The following is a 22335-nucleotide window of genomic DNA, read 5'->3' as shown; positions in this document are numbered from 1 at the left end:
ATGTCCTATTTGGAAAGAACTCCCATCTGGGAATCCAACTCTGAATAGGATTTTGACTCTTATCTTTTCTGGAGTCCTTATTGAATTCTAATTCGAACAGGGTTCTAACTTTAGAATTTTCTATATAAGAACAATTATAGAACAGAAAAGGGGTTGAATTTTCTATAGAGAAAATCTATCTCTACAACATCAACCAGAGAGAGAGATTTTAGAGAAAAAGTTCTAAACCTATTTATCCAGTCAAAGAAAAAAGGTTCTTCATCTCAGCCTCCTCGTAAGGTCCTAGCTGACTCTAATGGCGGGAAATCAAGTCGTTTGCTCGAGTGTCTCAGTAGAGGAGTTGCAGTTTGGAAATCTAATCTTCGGGATAAAGGCATCGGATTTAGTTTGAGGGGAAGCGATTCAGGTATAATCTCTATCCTGGTCTAGTCCATCTAGTTCTTGCATGCAATCCTGGTAGCTAGTGTTATACGTACTAGACGTCCGAAATTCTGCTTAAAATACTACGTGACTACGAAACCTTATAGTGGCGTAAGAGCCTCTTGCAAGAGCTAATTTTGGCTAGACTGACTAAATTCGAACTTGTTTAGATAGATTAGTCTGAATAGATTCCAGACATCAATTTGGTTGATTTTGAATGAGATTAATGTTCAATCAAATTGGTTTCAAAGCAATTTGAACAGAGTTTTCAATAGGTTTGACTTTAAATTTTAGGTTTTTGAAAATAATTTTCAAAAGGGAAGCTTAAAGTTTTAAATATTTTTCAAAAGAGTTTTTAAAATTGGATTTTTGATTTTGAGTCTTTCAAATCCAATAGCTGAAAAAAAAAATGGAGAAGAAGATGTTCTGGCCAGCCACGACGCGTCTGGGTCGGACTTTGTCCATGCGCGTAAGGACATGGACGGGAAGTTCGAGTACGTCTCGAACTCTAGCACTAGGCCAGACGCGTCCGGGCCATAGTGTCGCGTCCTGGCCCAGGGCTAGGACGCGTCCCAGCACTTGAGGCCCAAAGCATGTTGCCCCATGGTCGAGAACATGCTTGGCTCGTGGCAAGACATATCTTGACCTTGTCCAAGACAAGTCCATATGTCTAGATCAAGAGGGGCTGGGGCCTTGACCAAGACTTGCCCCCGAACAATTCTCTGATTTTTATCTCGCTTTTATTCATATTTTACCGAAATTGACCCGGGTGGTCTGAAGTCTCAAACAGAGTTTTCCCTAATATTGATTATGAAAATCATTATGGTTAAAGTCCAAACATTCATTAGTCCAAATTTTACAAAAATAGAGTTAGGACCCGTTTGCCATAGAGATGTCAATATTTTCTCCCAAAAAGTTGTCTAGATTGTAACAAACCTAGATTCGACCCTTAGAGACGAATCTAAACTAGCATGCATACTTTATTATATGATGAATGTGATATTATTGTGTATGTATGGATGTGAATGTGGAAACTGGTATGGTCATAAAAAAAATTTTATTCTTATTTTAAGAACAACATGGTTTCCAATGTTATTAATTTTAATTTCAAGTTTTATACGATCTGCGTATCGTTGAGTCTTGTAGTTACAGTTTAGGGTCTATCGAGTCCATTGGAGAACCAAAGGATGTGATCCTGATTCGAGTGAGAGAAATCAATGGAGGTTCGACTAGGCGAACTGGAGGCGAAACAAAAAGTATCCTAAGAAGATTATCTCTTTGGATAAGAGTCATACTAGGATCTTATGTGTTTAACTTATTTTCTCGCGCGCATTTACTTACTTATTTACTTGTTATGTCGTGGATGGTTATGTTTGAGTTCAAGGTAAAGTAAGTATGACAAAAACGTATAAGTCCCTAAAAAGAATTCTGAATAAAGCCTGCCCAGACTAAGACACATGTTGAGCCCTTGTTAATTGATGGCGGGTCTACGTCCACAAGGTACCATCTTTTACCTTGGGACAGTACCGGTAGAATTATGGCAGAGGTTTACACGTCTAAAGTTATTCTCAACGAATTGACAAAAGAGTTTTGGATATCAAAGCAAAAGATGAATCTAACACATTAACATATGATTCATCAACCAAGAGTCGTATAGTATGATCAGTAAAGAGTTTATTCACACAGGATGACAAGGTTGAGGGCGGGGTCCTAGTCCGCTTAACTTCGAAAAAAATGAGATCTTAGAATCACATTATTCAACCAGAGATGGTTTTCATTGGATAATGTGGCAAAAAATTAGTTTTTTCGATGATAACAAATTTTTGAATTTCATTTTTTCTTTAATGTATTGAATATATAACTATGATAAAATTGTTTTTCATCCTTCGTTCGGTCATTGAGAAGGAGTTGGACGAAATTAGTTTCCTTCATTATAAAAAGAATCTGAGAATCGTTCTCAGATTCAAAACAAAGAAAACGTCTGAGAGCATCCCAATCCCAAGGTTGACTAATACTCTCTAGTCGAGGATTAAAGAAGGACATGACAGTATGGGAAAAATGTCAAAACGAGTTATTTGTGAGCATCTATAAAATCTTATCTTTTGAAGGAATTAATGAAATAAATGCATACACAACCATTCGACAACTAAAGGAAGGGTTCTTGTAAAAGTCGTGAATGGATAGGTCCAATACCTGTAAGATAATTCTAGGAGTCGTTCTTGAGAAAGAAAACCCGAAAGGTTCTTATATTTTCGATATGATATGTTTGTTCGAAAACATGCACGGAGCAACTCAGATTTTCTCATCATCAAAAAATGACAACAAATATTATCCCTCACCGATTCAGTACAAATTGAATATTGATGGATAAAACCTTAGACAAATCACTTTGTTTGTTAAAAGAACAACTCGGGTTTTCTCATTATTGAGAAATGACAAAAAATATTGTCCCTCTACAAATAAGTTCATCTCTCTCTTCTTTCTTTCATCCTTTAATTCGTTAGTATCTTCTTCACTTGGTTCAGGAATTGATTTCAATGTAGGATCAAGAATATAGAACACTTTCAGAGCCGTTAATTTGCACCATCAAAACGATCTAATTTCAACAAATCTTGATTCATAAACTTACTAGTTGTCATAGTAGTCCCGGTCTTCATCAAAATACTGCTTTAAGATTGTTAAAAAAACTAATAATACAACAAGTTAGGGATTTTAGAGACCTTAAACACGTATTTAAATACACTTTCTTTAAAGCAATATTTGTTCCCTCTCCAAATTGAGATTACTTATAGGTTATGAGCAAATTGTCTCTCGCAATATGACAAGTCTTATATAAATCTGCACAAAGCAGTATGTAAAGATTTACTTAAGGAGCACAAGATCAATCAAGACTTGACTAAGGATTCATGACAGAATAAATCAAAACAGAATTTATTTTCTGGTTTTTTTTCTAAGTAATCTTTTTTTTTTTCTTATTAATTCTCTTACTTATAAAGAAGGAAAGAATTTTTATGAAAGTTTGTAACATTTCATAAAAGTAGTTAAAAGTTGTAGAGACACATCTTTTTAATTTGAAATAAAACTTTCAATTCAATTTCAAAAATTATTAGTCATAAATTTAAAATTCAAAAATTGGTTTCAAAATATAAAACATTTAGATTCAATAAATTAAATTTACATTTAATTGTTTAATTTTTTTCGACACCGGGTTGTCACTGGAGTCAAACTACATAAATTCTAGTTCAAATTACATAAGCTCTTCTATTATTGTCCCACTTTATCCAGCGACACCTGAAATCGGGAATCGGCAAAATCGTCCATCTTTTCTAGACTCACTGAATGTGAATATAGTCTCGCGAGAGTCTAACTCTTCTCCAACTAAGCTCAGCAATCATTTATTAAGGTCAGCGCTTTGGGGAAAGCTAGATAGTTTTCGGGGTGTGAAATTTTAAAGGGAATATGTAGAATTTTAGAAATTTTAGAAATTTTCCGAAGAAATAAATTTTAAGGGGAAATAAAAAAAACACTCCACCTCACCTCTCTGTCTTCTCCGATTAGGTCGCGGCCGGAAAATTTTCCGACCGGCGACCATGAAAAAAAGAATTTCACACACTCTCTCTCTCTCTAGAAACTTCGGCGAAGGAGTTCCGAAGTTTCTAGAGAGAGTGTGAGTGAATTATTTTTTTTTATCATGGTCGCCGACCGGAAAATTTTCGGGTCGGCGACCTAATCGGAGAAGAGAGAGAGAGAATGGTAGGGAGAGAGAAGATGAGGTGGAGAGAGAGAAGTGAGGTGGAGAGAGAGATGAGGTGGAAAAGCTATTTTGCTTTCCCCCTAAATAAAATTTTCAAACAAAATTGGCCAATTTTTTACCAAGTCTTCACACCCCGGAAACTATTTAGCTTTCCCCAAAGCGTTGGCCTTTATTAAATGGGTTAATTCCAGTTTGCCCCCCTAAAGAGGAATAACTCACCAAAATGGCCCCCTAAAGATGACCAACTTTCAAAATAGTTCCCTAAAACACTTTTCCGTCTATTTACCTTTAGACATTAATCTTTTTTCTTTTTCATTACTAGTTTTACCCTTCTGACATTACTCCCAATGTTTATAGTCCCATGATCATTAATCACAATTCACAAATCATGTCATTCATTATTTTCCCATTTTCTCTCAACAATTTGTTTTTTTATTCCTAATAATTCTTTTCATTTCCTCCATTTACTTCAACATCTTCTCATTTCCACCTTCATCACCTTAGACATTTATTTTTTATCTTCATCATCATCTTCAACATCTTCATTATCATCATCTTCAACATTTCTTTTTTATCTTCATCATCATCTCCATCTTCAACATTTTTTTTTATCTTCATCATCATATCTAGAGATGAACCTATCATCATCTTGGACATTTCTTTTTTACCTTCATCACCATCATTGTGAACATATTTTTTTTATCTTCAACATTTATTTATCTTCAAGATTTTAATTGTAAAAACCTTAAAAAAATTCTGGATTATATATTAGTTGTATTCCTCTTAATACTTTCTCTTTCTAGATTAAGGCTTTTGAAGAAACAAAACTTTTACCTTTTATTCACCCAAAACTAATCCATCTTCAACTTGTTAGAGTGGTGATTTATGAGAGAAAATAACTTTAGAAAAAGTGATTAGGAGAAAAATCTAATAGAAAATATTGAAGATTGTGATGAAAAAGATGGTTTAAATATTGAAGATGAAGATGTGGGTAAAATTTTTGAAGATATGAAGATAGAAGAACCACAAACTAAACATAAAAAGAAAAAATTAATTGTTAAGAAAAAGAAGAAAGTTAATTATGAATTGAGAAGACTTGTTAGTTAATGTTTTTGGGACCATAAATAGTAGACAATTAATGTCAGAAGGGTAAAATTGGTAACGCAAAAAAGAGATATTAATATTTAACGGAAAAATGAACGGAAAAATGATTTAGGGGACTATCCTAGAAGCTGGTCATCTTTAGGGGGCTATTTTGGCCAGTTGGTCATCTTCAAGGGGCCAAAATAAAATTAACCCTACTAATATTGTTACTATTGAACCGTTGGACAACTTAAAACCCCCATACCACTTTTTTTTTGTTAAGACCCCCAAACCACTTAGTGTCTCGAGAACGCATAAAAGTTGTTTGCTTTGTGGGGTGGGGGGATGAGGTGAGATTCCCGAACAAAATTTAAAGGATAATATTGTGAAGTGGAAGCACAAGTTTTCTTTGCGGAAGCATGATGAAGAGTTTGTCGCATTGAAACATGTTTATATTCTTAACTGTTTTGCACTTCTCTTTTTTCCTTTTTTGGACAAGGTTTGTGTTTTCACTATGTGCTTTTCTTATTGATACTTAGGGTCCGTTTGATACGTTAGAAAGTCTGAGTAAGAAAACATTTTTTTTTCTGATGGGAAAGAAATCGACTTTCTTTCCTATGTGAAATTCAAGTTCCAGTGTTTGGTTAGTTGTGGGAAAACTTGGAGCGCCTTTAAAAAATTCCTTGAAACTTTGGTTTCTCTCATGCATCTCTGTCAGCATTTCAGAAACTCTTCATTTTCATCCATTAAAAGGTTAGTGGTATTAAGGTCCCTGTGGATGATATTGTCTTGGTTGCCTAATGATGTCGAATTTAAGAGGAAAACTAGATAATTTAAAGATAACAAATCGAGAATTAAGCAACCTGACGTGTAATGAGGAAACCAAGCTAATATTTCACACAAGACATACAAGTAAATTAAAAGCTTTAAAACAGATAACATACACTAAACAAAAGCACTTTCCTTGCCAACCCCACATCATTTTTTTCTCATCTTGTAACTTATCTATGACACTTGCTCGAAGTCCATCTCTTGGTAGCTCAATCTGCCAACAATCTCTTTTAGATTTAATACCAGATTGTAACTGATCCACCACCTGCAAATTCACAAGAGTGAAGTTAGTTCCTGGAAAAGTACACTCCTATGGAAACAACAATATGGAGCTTGGGGTTGTTCAGAGTGTATACAATTTTTTCAAGATTGATCAATTGAAACTCTATATAAATGGGAAGTAGTTTGTAGATGTGCTTGGGGTTGTTCAGAGTGTTTCTACTACAATTAGTATTGGAGTAAAAAGTGACGACGAAGTAATTCCTAAGTGTGAGATAACAATTGCAGATGAAACAAAAAGTATTGTTGTTGTATCTCTATGGGGTGCTCTTGCCACCAAAGTTGGGAAGGAGTTGCTGAATATGGTGAAAGTTCTCCAATTATTGCTATAAATTATGTTAAAGTTGGAGATGTCCAAGGAGTATCTTTGTGAACTAAGACTCATATGCCCAGATGTACCTGAATCCTATGACCTCAAATGTTGATACAAATTTGAGGGCAAATAAACGCCCATGAATACTATTGTACTTCGATCATGAACCCATATTTAACCAAGATCGAACAAAAACACAAGCAACAATGTTTAACCAAGCAGCAACCAAATTCTATAATATGTGGAAGAGGTATTTGAAGAGCTCAAATAATAGTTAACGTACATTTAAAAAAAGCTCAAGTAGTTAACATACACTTAAAAGAGCCCATAAACTTATAATGATTCAGAGGGAGGGAGTCAAAAGAGAAACATAGTTTGTACATGTGATCTGCTTCTATCTCTTTGTCAGCTCATAAACTAATTTAGATATGATGAAACAATATATGATCGTGAAGACACCAAACCTTAGGAGTGAAGATAACAAGTACATGAATGTTCAGTTTGAACAAATTTGATTCCACTTTGAAGTGAGGTCGTATAACCAATTCAACCCAACTTCTTTTTCATGATTTACTATTTAAGTATTCTAAGAAAAGTTAAACCCAATAAAATTAAGAACCTCATAACCATGAAAACCCATTTTAAAGGAACATTTCTTGCAGATAGTAATCAAAATAAGCAAAATTATGTGGAAATTTGACCTATTTATTCCAGCAAACTAGCAAGTACATGAGCAATAATTAGAAGAAGTAAATATAGTTAGGGAAATCTGACCTATTCCAATCCCCAGAGCTTCCTTTAGTTGAAGAACCTGGAGAATTTCGATCTGAAGCACAAATGAAGTTTTAGGTTTTATGTTCTAAGTACGGCCTAGGATTAATATGGCAGAGGGAGAGGAGAAAAGACATGTTAGTCGTGTAAGAGAAAATGATCTAGGGTAACATGACAGAGGAAGAAGGAGAGAGAAGATTGATGATCGAGAGATTGACCTGTTCCATCGAGAGAGAGAGAAAGAGTCGTTTAGCAGACCCGTGTTTTCTTATGGTTAGAAAACCATTTTACCACCTATTCTGTGGTAAAATATTTGTAAGGGTTTTCCAACCTTTTTTCTCATAAGAATTCGGTTTTCTCAACCTTTCCTATCAAACAGCGGAAATCCAATTTCGTAAGAAAATCGATTTTCTCAAACTATTTTCTCACGTATCAAACAGACCCTTAGATTAGAGTTAAAGATATTCATGAGGCCTATCTAACGAAAATTCTAACTTCACATTCCAACCAGATCATGCTAACAAAATCTAGGGAAATGTTAAATGTACAAAGAATCTTTGACAAGATTCTTGACAAAATGTCATTTAAACGGTCCCGATCAAAGTCAAACTTTGAAAAACTTTGATTAATTTTTGTGTTTTAGTGAAAAAAAAATCATTAAGTCACAATTTTGTCAAGGATCTTGTATATGTAGCATTCCCGTAACTCTAATGTCATTGTTTGGTGTTTGGAAGATACTAATGTCTCTTGAGTAATTTAGGCTTCTCAACTCTTTTAACACTCCTTCAACAAAAAAAAAGTAAAAAAAAAAACTCTTTTAACATTGAACTTGTGATTCTTTCGTTTTGGTTGATTTGCATTGAAGTACATTCCTTTCTTTGAGGAGCTTAATTGCTTACTGATCGGGTGGTAAAGTGCTCAAACGCTTAGCAATTTTCCAGTTGCTAATTTTTCACTCTTTTGTTCGTTTGATGTGAATATTTTACATGTGGCTTCTTATAGTACGTAGTTTACTTTGTTGCACCATCAGGGTCAGCCCCACGTTGGGGCCTGTAGGGGCGTGTGCCCCCACATGCCATGAATAAAAACTATTTGTGGAGTTGATTTGATTTCAGTTTTTAAGGATAAGCAACCATTTAAAGACTCGACAATGCATGCACAATTGGAAAGTAATTGATGGCCCGGTGGATTGTAGCTGTGTTTTGACCATTTAGACGAGGGTCCGAGTCCCCTCCAATCCTCTGTGTCAATTGCTCTATTTCTTTTGGTTCTTTACAAAAAATCATTTGTACCCCTACACTTTAGTTAGTTGTAATTTGAGCCCTCAATTTATCTCTTTTGAGTTTTGACTCTTCTTTTCAAATTGGTTCCTCTTTTCTCTTTCTTTGTAAATTTGATTTTGACCCCGTTTTATCAGAATTACATTGATGAGACATGAAAATGTCTCATTTGGGTCTCTTAACTCGGGTTAGTTAGTCCAGTTCGAGCGGTTACTCTGATTATTTGTTTGATTTTCTTTCTCAGGTCTCATTTACGGAGTTCGATGCGAAAACATCGTCATAAAGACATACTTGAGGGGCATTTTGGTCATTTTAATGACAAGGATATTCTGGTCAATATTAGTGCTCATGTGAAAGTAGAGTCCAATACGAATTTATCGGCGAAAGCGGAAGTGAAATCGGACTTCGGACGGGAGAATTATAATAGGTCAAAGTCCGGGCTCAAAACGGTTGACCAGTGGGATGAATTCGGGAAATGTTCTGGCTAGCGGGATTATTTTGATGACGTGGCGCGAAATTGAGGAGTGGATCATCCGGGATGTGTATGCCTGGCTAGCAGCGAAATGAATCTCAGCCTTATTATTCAGTGTTACCGTCGCAGCATAACTTCCGTACTCCTGCTTGCCACCTAGCATCCAATCCCGTGATCCCGCGGTCTGATGTTCTGTCACTGGCACGTGGTATCATCAAAACTTGTGCTGTAATATTTCTCATACGACCTCGGCACATGAAATCAACCCGTTGTGACTGCCAACGTCGGGTCCCACAGAGGATCATTGATTCGTCCACAACAGCTCACTTCCTTTCCATCTTTCTCTCTTATCTCTTATTCAAAATTTAGATGGAAGGAGAAAGGAAAGTTTTTTTTTATTTCCTTTTCTCTTAGAAACAGAGAATGGGAAGATAGAAACGGGGAAGGAAAGAGAGATCTATAGAAAGGGAGAAAACGGAAAGTTTAACCGGAATGGAAAGAGAGGAGTAAGGGGGAGATGAGAGTTAGAGAGAGAGGAGATTTCAAATGGAATGGATCCTCTCGGCTATAAGAAAACAGGAAAGGGGATACTCGACAGCATCTTCTCTCGGCTAAGACATCTCTCTAAAACAAAAAAACAAAGATAGACACAAAGGTTTAAGACTTACGGGAAAGAAACAGAGACAGAGGTTAGAGAGAGAAAGAAACAGAGACAGGAACCCGAGCTCACCATCATCATCTTCTATCTTTCTTCTTCTTCTTAACCTGTAATCGATCCTTTTAGTGAGAAAAAGAAAAGGTTAACAGTGAGAGAAAGAGAGAGAGATTACAGAGGAAGAGAAAGAATTAGAGAGAGGGACAGAGATTCAGAAGAGAGCTTTTGTAGAGAGAGAGAGAGAGAAACAGATTCTCGGTTTTTAATAAAGTAATTTGATTTTTCGTGATCTTTTGATTTCTCTTGTTAATTTATACTTCTTAGTGAGAGAGAGGAAGATTACAGAGAAAGAGAGAGAGAGAGATTACAGAAAGATTGAAAAAGAAACAGAAAGAAAGAAGACGAGAAAATAATTTTCTCTCAGAGAATTCATTTCCGGGAAGACGAGAAATCGTTTTCCCAGAGGGTGCGTTTGGCAGATTTTCGGAAAAACAGAAGGAAATCACTTCCTAAGGCTCTGTTTGGCTATAAAATCAGTAAGAAATCTAACTTTTCTACTTTTCTTTCCCTTTTCCATATATTTAAGCTTCCATCCTTTATCATGAAGAACTAATTTTCTATCTAGGGTTTAGATGAAGTCGTAATAATCATTTTCTCGACAATTTATTAAAGATTTTACCATTTTAACGATAAAATCTTCCGGGTTTTTAGACCGTTCATGGACTGAAAACCTGAGTTATATAAAGAACTATCTAATCAGAACAAAATTAATTTGTCGTTAGAATTGTTAGGAAGATGGATTCGAAAAACCCTAGGTTCCCTTTATCTGAATATCAATTTTAATATTATTTAAATTTTAAGTGCTATTTATCTTTTTATTATTTGAAAAAAAATATTATCGATCAAACCATTTTTTTGAAAACCTAATAGTTTTAAGATTAGAATTGAAATTCGACTTAGTCTCTGAGGAACGAACCGGTCTTACCGGAATTTTACAACTTGACACCCGTGCACTTGCGGGTGTAGACCTATTTAGGAAACTTTTTAGGCCCATCATACATCCAAATTTTAGTAGAACTACTTTTTCTCTATATTATTGGCCATTTTATTCTCACTATTTTTTTTCTAATATTATTATGCTATCTTTTTCCGTAAGTTCTTTATGACGCAAACTGTAGTGATTGTTTTTGAAGAAACAAATGACTCTCGTGACTATAAACACTTCAGAAGTGCGATGTAGATTACTTTTTAAAGACACCCTTAAACTTTCCTACAATCGTACCAAACGCTTAATTGTTCAATTTAACATGTGAAAAAAACGACTCTTTTCCATAAGAAAATTTTATTTTTGCATCTTATAATTTTTCACGTAACAAACATCCTAAATGTGCTCCCACAAAAAAAATTTGTAGGTCCACTACTTCATCATATTGAAGATTTGATGTAAGAAATATCCTCACTTCGGCAAACTCTTACAGTTGAAGTGAATGAAAATAGTAGAAGTTCAGTAATTTGCTTTTGGAAACTAGTTTATTGGAAACTAGTTGCTCACATTGAAATGGTGCGTAAAAAATTTGTGAGTTCTACAAATAAATTGGTATCTACCAGGTCCAGTAGTCGAAATTCAGAAGTTTTTATATAGGGTTGCTTACTTTTTTTAATTTCTATTAGGCTCGAGAAGTTATCCACTTGTAAGAGGCAGTTTCTAAAAATTGAAGAGGCGGTTTAAGAGGCAGCTATAGGCAGTTTCCAAAAATTGGGATGGTTTCCAATTTTTTGGCTCAATAGGCAGTTTCCAATTTTTTGGCTTATAATATATATAAATAGGGGTTGAGTGCTTTGTAATCAACACACCAACACAAGCAACAACAACTCTTCTTTAGAGAGAGCTAAAGAGAGAGAGCAAGTGAGAGAGAAATTTTTTGTTCATAGTTTTGAGCGGTGTTAAATTTCTCGGTCGTCGAAGATCTAGTATAGAAGGTTAAATTCTATACGGTACCATCTTGGGACGAACTTGCGGGTTGTGTGAGTCGTCTTCATCTATCCTTCAATAAAGATTTCTTGTTCGCCCGAGGACGTAGGCTTTAGGCCGAACCTCGTTAATTTCTGTTCGCATATTTGATTTTGGCTTAGCTTTTCGGTTAATCTTCATAATCGGATCAATTTCTAGGATAGGTTCGATAGCTTCCGCGACTTTTAGTTATAACAATTGGTACCAGAGCCTTGTTGAGATTGAACGAAGAGAAGATGGGATCGAGAAGTGGTACGGTCAAAGCAGGGAAATATGAGATAGAGAAGTTCAATGGGAAAAACGATTTTTCTTATTGGCGGATGCAGATGAAGAATCTGTTAATCTCGCAGAAATTACACAAGACGTTGACGGGAAAGAAACCAGGAGATATGTCAGATGAGGATTGGGAAGAGTTAGATCTCGAAGCACGGGCTACCATTATGTTGTGTCTTGAGAGGGACGTGGCGTTCCTAGTAGACGAAGAAACAACGGCGGCGGGTGTGTGGTTAAAACTAGAAAGCAGTTTCATGACGAAAACTTTAACGAATCGGGTCTACTTAAAATCCAAATTATTCACATGTAGAATGGAAGAGGGTTCTTCTATTCAGGAATATGTGAATAGGTTTGAAAGGATTATCTCAGATTTGAAGGATATTGATGTTAAGGTTGAGGATGAGGACCAAGCCCTCATATTGTTACTTTCATTACCTAAATCCTATGAGAACCTTGTTCAAACTTTGATGCTTGTTGGTGATAGTCTAACCATGGAAGAGACGAGAAATTCGCTATTAGCGGATGACCTTCGTAAGGTTGCTACTAGCAGTATGGCGTCGGGTGGAGTAGACAAAGAACAAGCACAAGGGTTGTTTGTAACGAGGGGGGGAGTAATGAAAGGGGAAAGGGAAAGGGCGGGAAATCTAGATCCAAATCTAGAGGCTCTTTCAAGAAAACGTGTTTTAGTTGTGGTGAGCTTGGCCACTTTAAAGCGGCTTGTCCAAAGAGAAAGTTGAAGCAAAAGAACGAAGGCTACAAGGAGAAACAAGAGATGCAAGAGGCGGGATATGTGTCAGAAGAGGCGGACGAATGTTTCTCGGTGACAGAGGTGTCTGAGAAGATCTTCGATAAGTGGATGCTTGATTCAGGGGCGTCACACCATATGTGCCCAAATAGGGAGATGTTTACTACCTATAGGAGTATAGATGGTGGTACAGTTATACTGGGTGATGATAGTATATGTAAAACTGTGGGACTCGGAACAATACGGATCAAGATGCACGATGGAGTGGTGAGAACATTGACGGACGTAAGACACATACCCGATTTGCGGAAAAATCTAATTTTCCTTGGTGTGTTGGAGCGGAACGGCTGTAAGATAATTATAGAGAATGGCTCCATAAGAGTCGTTAAGGGTTCTTTGGTGGTAATGAGAGGTACTCGTTACGGTAATTTATACAAACTTTTGGGGACAACAATTACTGGAGATGTAGCAGTAGGAATCAGTGGAAGGGATCCAACGGCTAGTACGAGGCTTTGGCATATGCGTCTTGGGCATATGTCAGAAAAGGGTTTATCTTTGATGTGCGGGAAAGGCTTGTTGAAGGACATGAAGAAGCCTTGCATGGAGTTTTGTGAGCATTGTGTGTTCGGGAAGGCACACAGGGTGACGTTCTCTACAAGCAAGCACAGGAGCAAAGATGTATTAGACTACGTACATACCGATGTCTGGGGATCGGCAAAGTTACCTTCCAAGGGTGGTTCCAGGTATTTTGTTACATTCGTTGATGATCATTCGAGATTTGTCTGGCTTTATTTTCTGAAGCATAAGAATGAGGTATTCAACACATTCTTGGTGTGGAAAGCAATGGTTGAGAACAAAACTGGTCGAAAGCTAAAGACGTTAAGGTCGGATAATGGGACCGAGTACACGGATGGGGCATTCAAGGAGTTTTGTAATCAGGAAGGCATTGTGAGGCACTGGACAGTAGTAAACACACCTCAGCAGAATGGAGTCGCAGAAAGATTGAACCGTACACTACTTGAGAAGGCTAGATGTATGCGCTCCAATTCGGGATTAGGCGTAGAATGGTGGGCAAAATTTGTTGCTACAGCTTGTTATATTGTGAACAGGTCTCCACATTCTTCTTTAGATGGCGGCATACCTTACGAGGTGTGGTCAGGTGAACATGCAGATTACGAGAAACTTAAGGTTTTCGGTTGTACGGCCTATTACCATGTTAAAGGTAACAAACTTGACAATAGAGCAAAGAAGGCAATTTTCTTAGGATATGCTACAGGAGTCAAGGGTTATCGGCTATGGTGTACGGAAGACAAGAAGTTTGTAATCAGCAGAGATGTGGTGTTTGATGAGTCATCTATTGTAGCTATGGCGAAAGCTACGGTGCCTAGTTGTGGTGATGTTGGGTCTACTAAAGCTCAAGTAGTGGAAGTAGAAGCCGAAGACCAACGGGTTTCTAGGAATCATGATCAGGTGGAGCATCAGGATAAAACTCAGGATGAGGAAATTGATGAACCCGATCATGAGGAGGTTCAAGGGGAAGGTACACAAGTTTTACAACAACAGCAGCAGGATGTTTCGGTACACACTAGGCCGAAACGGTTATATAAGCCGGTACAGAGGTTAGGGTCAGACAAACCTCTTAGGCATTACGGGCAGGCAAATGTGGTTGAATATGCACTCTCGGTGGAAGACGACGAGTCGGTCTCCTTCAAACAAGCTATTACCGCGGAGGAAAGAGAGAGTTGGTTGGTTGCTATGCAAGAAGAGATGGAGTCTCTCCACAAGAACAAGACATGGGAGGTTGTCCCATTGCCCGAAGGTAAGTCTGTTATTGGTTGTAAATGGGTGTACAAGAAGAAAGAGGATTCTTCCCAGATCAAGGGTACAAGGTATAAGGCAAGACTAGTGGCCAAGGGTTATGCACAGAAAGAAGGGGTCGACTACAATGAGATCTTCTCACCGGTCGTGAAACATACTTCTATTCGAGTGCTATTGAGTATTGTTGCTCATTGTGATCTTGAGCTGGAACAACTCGATGTTAAAACCGCCTTCTTGCACGGAGATTTGGAAGAAGAAATTTATATGGCTCAACCTGAGGGATACAAGGTTGAGGGCAAAGAAAATCAAGTATGTCGTTTGAGGAAATCTCTTTACGGATTGAAACAATCCCCTCGCCAATGGTACAAACGATTTGATTTTTTCATGCTAAAGCATCGTTTTCGCAGAAGTGACTATGATTGTTGTGTATACATCAAGAAGCTTCGCGAAGGTGACTTTATTTATCTCCTTTTGTATGTGGATGACATGCTTATTGCTTCTCGAAGCATGGTGGAGATAAATAAGTTGAAGTCTCAACTCAGTCAAGAGTTTGAGATGAAAGACATGGGCGCTGCAAAGAAAATACTAGGAATGGAGATTAAGAGAGAGCGGTCAAGTAAGAAACTGTACTTAAATCAGAAAGGTTACATCGAACGAGTAGTTTCTCGATTTGGGATGCAGAATGCAAAGGCGGTGTCAACACCTTTGGCACCACACTTCAGGCTCTCGGGAAAACAATCTCCCACAACTACGGTGGAGAAGGATCATATGGATCGTGTACCGTATGCTAGTGCAGTTGGCAGTTTGATGTACGCTATGGTGTGTACTCGTCCGGACATTTCACAGGCGGTCAGTGTGGTTAGTAGGTTTATGGCAAACCCGGGGAAGACACATTGGGAAGCTGTGAAGTGGGTCTTGAGGTACTTGAAGGGTACTGTTGATACGGGTTTGTGCTTTGGTGGAGACACATGTCAGGTAAGCGGTTATGTTGACTCGGATTATGCTGGCGATCTAGATAGAAGACGATCTACTACTGGTTATGTATTTAGGGTACATGGTGCTCCAGTTAGTTGGCGATCGATGTTACAATCTACAGTTGCGTTATCTACTACGGAGGCCGAGTATATGGCTATGGCCGAGGGAGTGAAGGAAGCATTGTGGTTGTGGGGTCTTCTGGATGATCTAGGGATTAAGCAGGAGTGCGTGGATGTATGGTGTGATAGTCAAAGTGCGATCCACTTGGCGAAGAATCAGGTCCATCATGCTCGTACTAAGCATATCGATGTCAGGTATCACTTTGTACGAGATGTCATAGAGGAAGGTGATGTTTCTCTCATGAAGGTACACACAGATGAGAATCCCGCGGACATGTTGCCTAAAGTGGTGACGTGTAGCAAGTTTCAGCATTGTCTGGAATTGCTACAAATCGGCTCGTGTTAAGTTGCCCGAAAGGGCGTAATGGCGACAAGATAATCTTTATGTGAAGGGTTGGTAGAACTACGGTAGGCTTGATCCTATAAAAGGGTACGTAGGCAGCCATGGACATATGGTGCAGTCGGATGAAGTTACAAGAAGCAGATATATCTTACAAGGAGTATCCTGGTGTTCGTCCAAAATTTGAAGTATATCAAATTGTGTACGAGGTGGAGAATTGTAAGAGGCAGTTTCTAAAAATTGAAGAGGCGGTTTAAGAGGCAGCTATAGGCAGTTTCCAAAAATTGGGATGGTTTCCAATTTTTTGGCGCAATAGGCAGTTTCCAATTTTTTGGCTTATAATATATATAAATAGGGGTTGAGTGCTTTGTAATCAACACACCAACACAAGCAACAACAACTCTTCTTTAGAGAGAGCTAAAGAGAGAGAGCAAGTGAGAGAGAAATTTTTTGTTCATAGTTTTGAGCGGTGTTAAATTTCTCGGTCGTCGAAGATCTAGTATAGAAGGTTAAATTCTATACGGTACCATCTTGGGACGAACTTGCGGGTTGTGTGAGTCGTCTTCATCTATCCTTCAATAAAGATTTCTTGTTCGCCCGAGGACGTAGGCTTTAGGCCGAACCTCGTTAATTTCTGTTCGCATATTTGATTTTGGCTTAGCTTTTCGGTTAATCTTCATAATCGGATCAATTTCTAGGATAGGTTCGATAGCTTCCGCGACTTTTAGTTCTAACACCACTCTTATGATAATTTTCCCTTTCCAGCTGGAAGAGTTTCCTAAAAGAAAGAAAGAAGGACGAGCCAAAAAATGTTAGGTTAACATGGCAGTCTATTAGATTCAAATGGGGCTTCTAGATTAGCCGCATACCATTACGCAGGTTCCTCTAGTGGGGAAAACAGTAGCCCTAGCCCTCCAACAAATCATTTTATTCTGAGACATTTCACAAACCCAAAATTGATCAGTCTAAGATTGTATGGTGCTATTAATTCAGTATATGAAACATGAGACACTGGTAGGGATGACTATCAATCTAGTAGTTATTATTACAAAGATAACGTCACAGAAATATTTAGCTAAAGAGCCAAATGCATCTCCAGTGAAATTTATCAACAAAAAAAAAATCTCCAGTGAAAAACGATACTGGTTTGGGCAGAGCATATCAAGAGGCAGTGGTGCTACCTCGTATGCAGGTAAAATTTTTAAGGTGTGAAGAAGTGATGCCTGCTTGATTCCTACTCTCACACAGGTACATATACACACAGGTCTACACATACACAGGTCTACACATACACCCAGGTAAACCGAAGCTCTATTAATCATCAACCAGAAACAGATAGAGCACCTTGGCTGCCACTGGGGTCAAACTAAATGAAATTTTAGTTTAGATTACTAAATCTTTCCCACTATATCCAGCAACACCTGAAACTGGGAATCGGCGAACTCTTCTAATCTTTCTATCTCTACAACCTGTGTGTGATGTTTCCATCAAGTAGAAGCAATGCTGAATGTGAAATTTACTTGAGACATTTTCACTTCAATTGCTTATCAACACACTGGACAGCCCCACAAAGTCAGTTGACACAACAAATGCAAGTCTCATTTTACGCTTCAATTGCTTAACTTATCGACGCACTAGACAATTCCTGAAACCCCCAAAGTCAATTGACACAACAATGCAAGTTCACCACGCCTCGGTTTGTGTATATATACTAAAATAGTGAAATCTACTGAATAAAAAGTTAACAAAACACGATTTACTGGATAAAAATTAACAAAACAGGAATTAAGAATCATCTCCTGAAATCTAATAATGAAAGTCTTGACATAAAAGGCATATCTGAAACTCAAAATATATGTCAAATCAATATAGCAAAACAATTACTACTAGATACCAGTTTCAGTTAAGGGCAAGAGGAACAAATTTCCTCAAGTTGCAGTCTAGTAAATCAACCTATACAAAATTCCTTGCCCATATGTTTTGACAAAAGACTAATACAAAATTCCTCGGGCTGATGTGTCTCACAAAATTTACGTGCTCGGCGGGCACGAATGACACCATCATATGCTCACGGTTGCCCTATGAAGGTAGCAAGCTTACTTACTAATTCTGCGAATTCAGCCTTAGTAATTTCGACTGCATCAAAACTCTCCCTTGCAAGATGCATGCGGGAATTCATCCTATTAATTACTTGTAACATTTTATAAAGTGTCTCACGAACTGGAATCGGTTCAGCATTAACTTGTTGAACATGACCATCACCAGGAAGCTGACGTCCCCGACCCTCACGCGCCTCCAAGATCCCTCTAATAGATAAAGGGACCATTCGAGTAATTGGTCCAATAAGGTTTTCTATACCCGCAGGGAACCTACGTGCCCTATTTTCCTTGTCAACTCTGGTAAGCTTAGAGCCTACACCATCAAAATTCGGATGATAAAAGTGATACTCACCATTGGGAGTAGTCTGACCACGGCGTCTGCTTCTGTGGTACTCAACAAACCCCAATGATCTCACCTCTTTAATTAGCTTCCTCAAATCGACAGTTTCGAATTCATGTTTAAATTTCAATGTATGTATATATAAAATTTTTTCATTCATCAATCCAATTGAGCGTCTTTCGCTATTCCAAATATATTCATATAAATTTAAGACAGTTTTAGATATTACACCCTCACCTTCAGGATTAACTCTAAGAAATTCTCCAGCTGCAAGAGGAAGGGCCTGAATAACTGGACCATGCACATTTTCTACTCCATCCGGAAAAGCACTTTCATATCGCTTTGAAACCTCATTCGAATTCTTCCACTTAAGATTGAAATGGGGATGATAGTAGTAATAACCCGGGTTTGGAACATTACCATCATACTGAGTGAATCCCATCCCTACCAGCTGATTCCTAAGCTTGCCGAAATCACAATCCCTAAACTCATCTTCAAAATTTGGAGTATTGAAATACAATACTTGACCATTGATAAAGCCTATTGAACCTCTCTTGGTACGGTTAATATATTCAAAGACTTGTCTAAGCGTGTCTGAGAGTTGACTCATGATGAAAAACGGCGATGAAGAAGATAGAAATGGATAAGGGATACTAAAGTAGAAGGAAGACCCTAAGAATGGTAACAAGATTTATAAATAGGGAGGAGTTTAGGGTTTTTAAAAGGATAGATCTATCGGCACACCTTCTTATGCTACTCCTGGTCTCACTCTTAACGTCCCCACGGATTGGGGCAGTCCGAGGTAGGGGTGAGAATCTGTCCAATCGGGTTGTCCGCGGGACTATAAGCAACTCCAATGGCAGTCTCTCTTACATCGAAAAAACTTTTTCGTCCAAAATTTTCAGCTTCAGCTCAGCCTAAAAAAGTCAGCACCAACCCCAGCCTCTCCTGAGGTCGAAAATTTATTTATGTGGAAAATGTGTGTGTGCCTTTTTTTGTTGGTGTGCGAGAAACGTGTGTGGTTTTGTGTATTCACAAAACACGTGTTTGAACTATTTTTCAAATAATTTTTTTTCCGAGGTTGAAAAATTATTCGGACACCGACACTTTCATGGGATGTATTTTAATTATTAATATGTAAGTTTTTTTATAGTTAAAAAAATAAAAACTAATTACATTAAAAAAAACAAAAAAAAAATGGGAGAAGATCATGGCAGTTGGATTTTATCCAACGGCCAAGATCATCCCCAACGGTCATGTTGGGGACCTTCAGTCGCCCCTAATGTTAGGGGCGACGGGAGAGCCCCAACCGACCGTGGTTGGAGGGTGGGGTTGGGGCCAAAATTTTGAATTTTTGGACTCAGCCCGAGCCTCACTGGAGTTGCTCTAAACTTCCCGGGCTGGTCTCAATCAGGAAAGCAAAATAATGTGTCCGTTCAATTACCCAGTCAAGTCAGGTCGGGTCAAAAGTACAAATTTCTTGACCATTGCCAACTAGTGATCGGACGGGGATCCTCGGTACCGGGTCGATCGGATTTCGGGCTCACTGACCACTAACTTAATAATGAAATAATGAAACAAAAGTTAATCTAAAGTACTCGTAGAGTTAAACTCCGTTAAAAAAGTTAAGGTAATCATCGACTACAAGATTATAGAATGATACAAAATTACAAATCACACAACATAAAAAAAAGTCCAGGGTTCAACTAAAAATTCAGAGTTCGTGCTCATGATGATATTTAGGCAGTAAATAAAAAAAGCTTTAGAAGAGTTGATTCAATGGTTAGGAGCTCCTTATACAACCTGTTTGGATCACACCCTATAACTAAGGGACATGTCTATAGGGTAGCAATAACGCTCCGGTCACTCGGCCCATCCTGATGTGTCTATCGGGTTAAACGAGATAGTTATCCGTTAAGGTCTTCTGACCACTTCATGCCAAACATACCCACCATCGGGTCGACCCTAAACGAGTACCAGACATTCAGGTCGTTTTCTCACCCAAAGTCGGACCCTTAGACTGGGCCTAAATTGTGTTGACCTTGAACAACACGGACTCATGGCAGTCCGAGCGCTCTTACACTACTCAAATTCGTTGACCCCAGACTTCTCCGTCCAATGCCCACGAAAAGTGCCAAAAGAGGGTTGGGCTACGAGCAAAAGAATGAAGCTCCTTTAGATACACCTCTTTTCAGAGGGCTATTTCTATTTTGACTCCCAATTGTAACAAACTCATTGTTTTGACTTCATAAGTGACTGACAAGTCGATTTGACCTCGAAATGCAAGAAAAAAAAATCAGATTTTTTCGAAAATACCCTTAGGGGGAAAAATTGAATTAATTCCTTGAAAATGTCATAACATTAATTCCACATCCACACTTATCTCTTTCACTTCATCCCATCTCTCCTCCAGTTAGCGTGGTTCAAGGACCTTACTTCATAATATATACATTGCAGAACAAGTGGTCTTTTGTGACACATCATTTGCTACATCGTAAGGTTATCGTAGCTATTAGTGCACATTTACTATGGAACTTTAGTTGTCGTAGCAAATGTCCTCAATGTATTGTTACCGATAAACCCATAGTTTTAGATCTACATGTACACTTTTTTTCCGTAATTTTGGCAACTCTTTTTGTTATGGTTTTGAGGTTTATAGCTAATGTTGTTCCTCTGGTTATGATTCGAGTTCACTTGATCTCTGTCTTGTCTTGATGAAGACAGAGTCTGGGTTGAAGTAGGGAACTTCCTCTCTCTAAGTTTTAGAGAGATGGACAATAAGCGGATTATCAGTAATCTTTCTTTCGGATTGACCTAGATAACAATATTAATGAAGTCGAGGCGAAAATAAATTCTCTTTCCTTAAGACATATTACACCCCCGTAATAGTACCAACAGGGTGTATGCCTTCGTGATACGACGACTATCCTTTCAAAATTTAAGATGGTACTTCTATATTCTGAAAGCGGACGAACCTTGGTAAATAATATGAGCTTTTACACTGATGCGAATAGATCTTCTAGACACTTGGATATTATAACTTCAGTTGGACGCTTCTCTCTTTGGAATTCTAGACACACCAGAATAATTCTAAAATCATAATTATATTCCAGATACACCAGAATACTGATTTCAATAGAGAAGGGAAGAAGAGAATAAACGAAATTCACTCGGAGGCTTCTTTTTTCAGAATTTTAGATACACTAGAATATTTTTAAAATCAGAATTATTTCCAAACAGACCAGAATACTAATTTTAGAATGGAAGAGAAGAAGAGAATGAATTGGATTAGAAATGAGGTGGATTTGGCTCGTTTAAATAGGATCTGAATGGGCAATGGGACATATCTATTGAATTTTTGGGACATATCTTTTTTATTTTGGGACAACTCTTGAGAAAGAGTTGGTTGAATAACTAAGATTTTCGACTGGGTTCTTGAACGTTGGATTTGGCTACAAATTTTTGACAGAACGCGGTTTGTTTGATCAAGCCCGAAGTTGTCCCAACAACGAACTAGATGGGCGTTAGATGAGATCTGGCGGGATCCCACTGCTTGCCCGACACTGGTTGAAGGCCCATCGTTGGATCATCACGGATCCAACGACCGCAATGGTCTCCCACCGAAATTACGAAGCATCTGGCTTGCGACCGTCAGATGGGCTCGGGTTGAACGCGAGCCGTCCAGATCTGGATGCGCTCGCTTTGCCTAAGTGGCCCCCAATCTAACTTGTCCAACTTGACGCTTTAGTCCTTATTT

General features: G+C 38.0%; 1 protein-coding gene across 2 annotated transcripts; it reads right to left on the bottom strand.

The window, feature by feature from the left end:
• Positions 1-6139: 6139 nt before the first annotated feature.
• Positions 6140-19256, bottom strand: LOC147550945 (uncharacterized). Of its 2 annotated transcripts, none has more exons than XM_086671023.1 (3): positions 18816-19256; positions 7455-7506; positions 6140-6353 (listed from the first exon to the last, which is right to left on the bottom strand). In XM_086671023.1, exons 1-3 carry the CDS (start codon positions 19186-19188, stop codon positions 6263-6265), a joined length of 516 nt encoding a protein of 171 aa, XP_086527149.1. In that variant the 5' UTR covers positions 19189-19256; the 3' UTR covers positions 6140-6262. The 2 variants fall into 2 exon arrangements, 1 of the variants encoding a protein (XP_086527149.1); XR_015238259.1 differs by lacking the exons at positions 6140-6353; positions 7455-7506 and adding exons at positions 16786-16917; positions 17009-17071 and having other exon boundaries at positions 18816-18951.
• Positions 19257-22335: the final 3079 nt, after the last annotated feature.

This window comes from Eschscholzia californica, unplaced genomic scaffold, assembly GCF_041429995.1.
Source record: "Eschscholzia californica isolate CP2 unplaced genomic scaffold, dmEscCali1.0.p SCAF_3, whole genome shotgun sequence".
Taxonomy (NCBI): Eukaryota; Viridiplantae; Streptophyta; class Magnoliopsida; order Ranunculales; family Papaveraceae; genus Eschscholzia; species Eschscholzia californica.
The sequence above is the reverse complement of the archived record's forward strand: the minus strand, read 5'-3'. Positions and strand labels throughout refer to the sequence as shown.

What these genes read in the sequence shown, in the direction of transcription:
- LOC147550945 (XM_086671023.1), bottom strand. Translation starts at nt 19,188, where the DNA reads ATGAGTCAACTCTCAGACACGCTTAGACAAGTCTTTGAATATATTAAC. An exon ending in TCTTAGAGTTAATCCTGAAG is followed by an intron (nt 7,507 to 18,815) that starts GTGAGGGTGTAA and finishes TTTGTGCTTCAG; the next exon opens with ATCGAAATTCTCCAGGTTCT. An exon ending in AGCTCTGGGGATTGGAATAG is followed by an intron (nt 6,354 to 7,454) that starts GTCAGATTTCCC and finishes GTGAATTTGCAG; the next exon opens with GTGGTGGATCAGTTACAATC.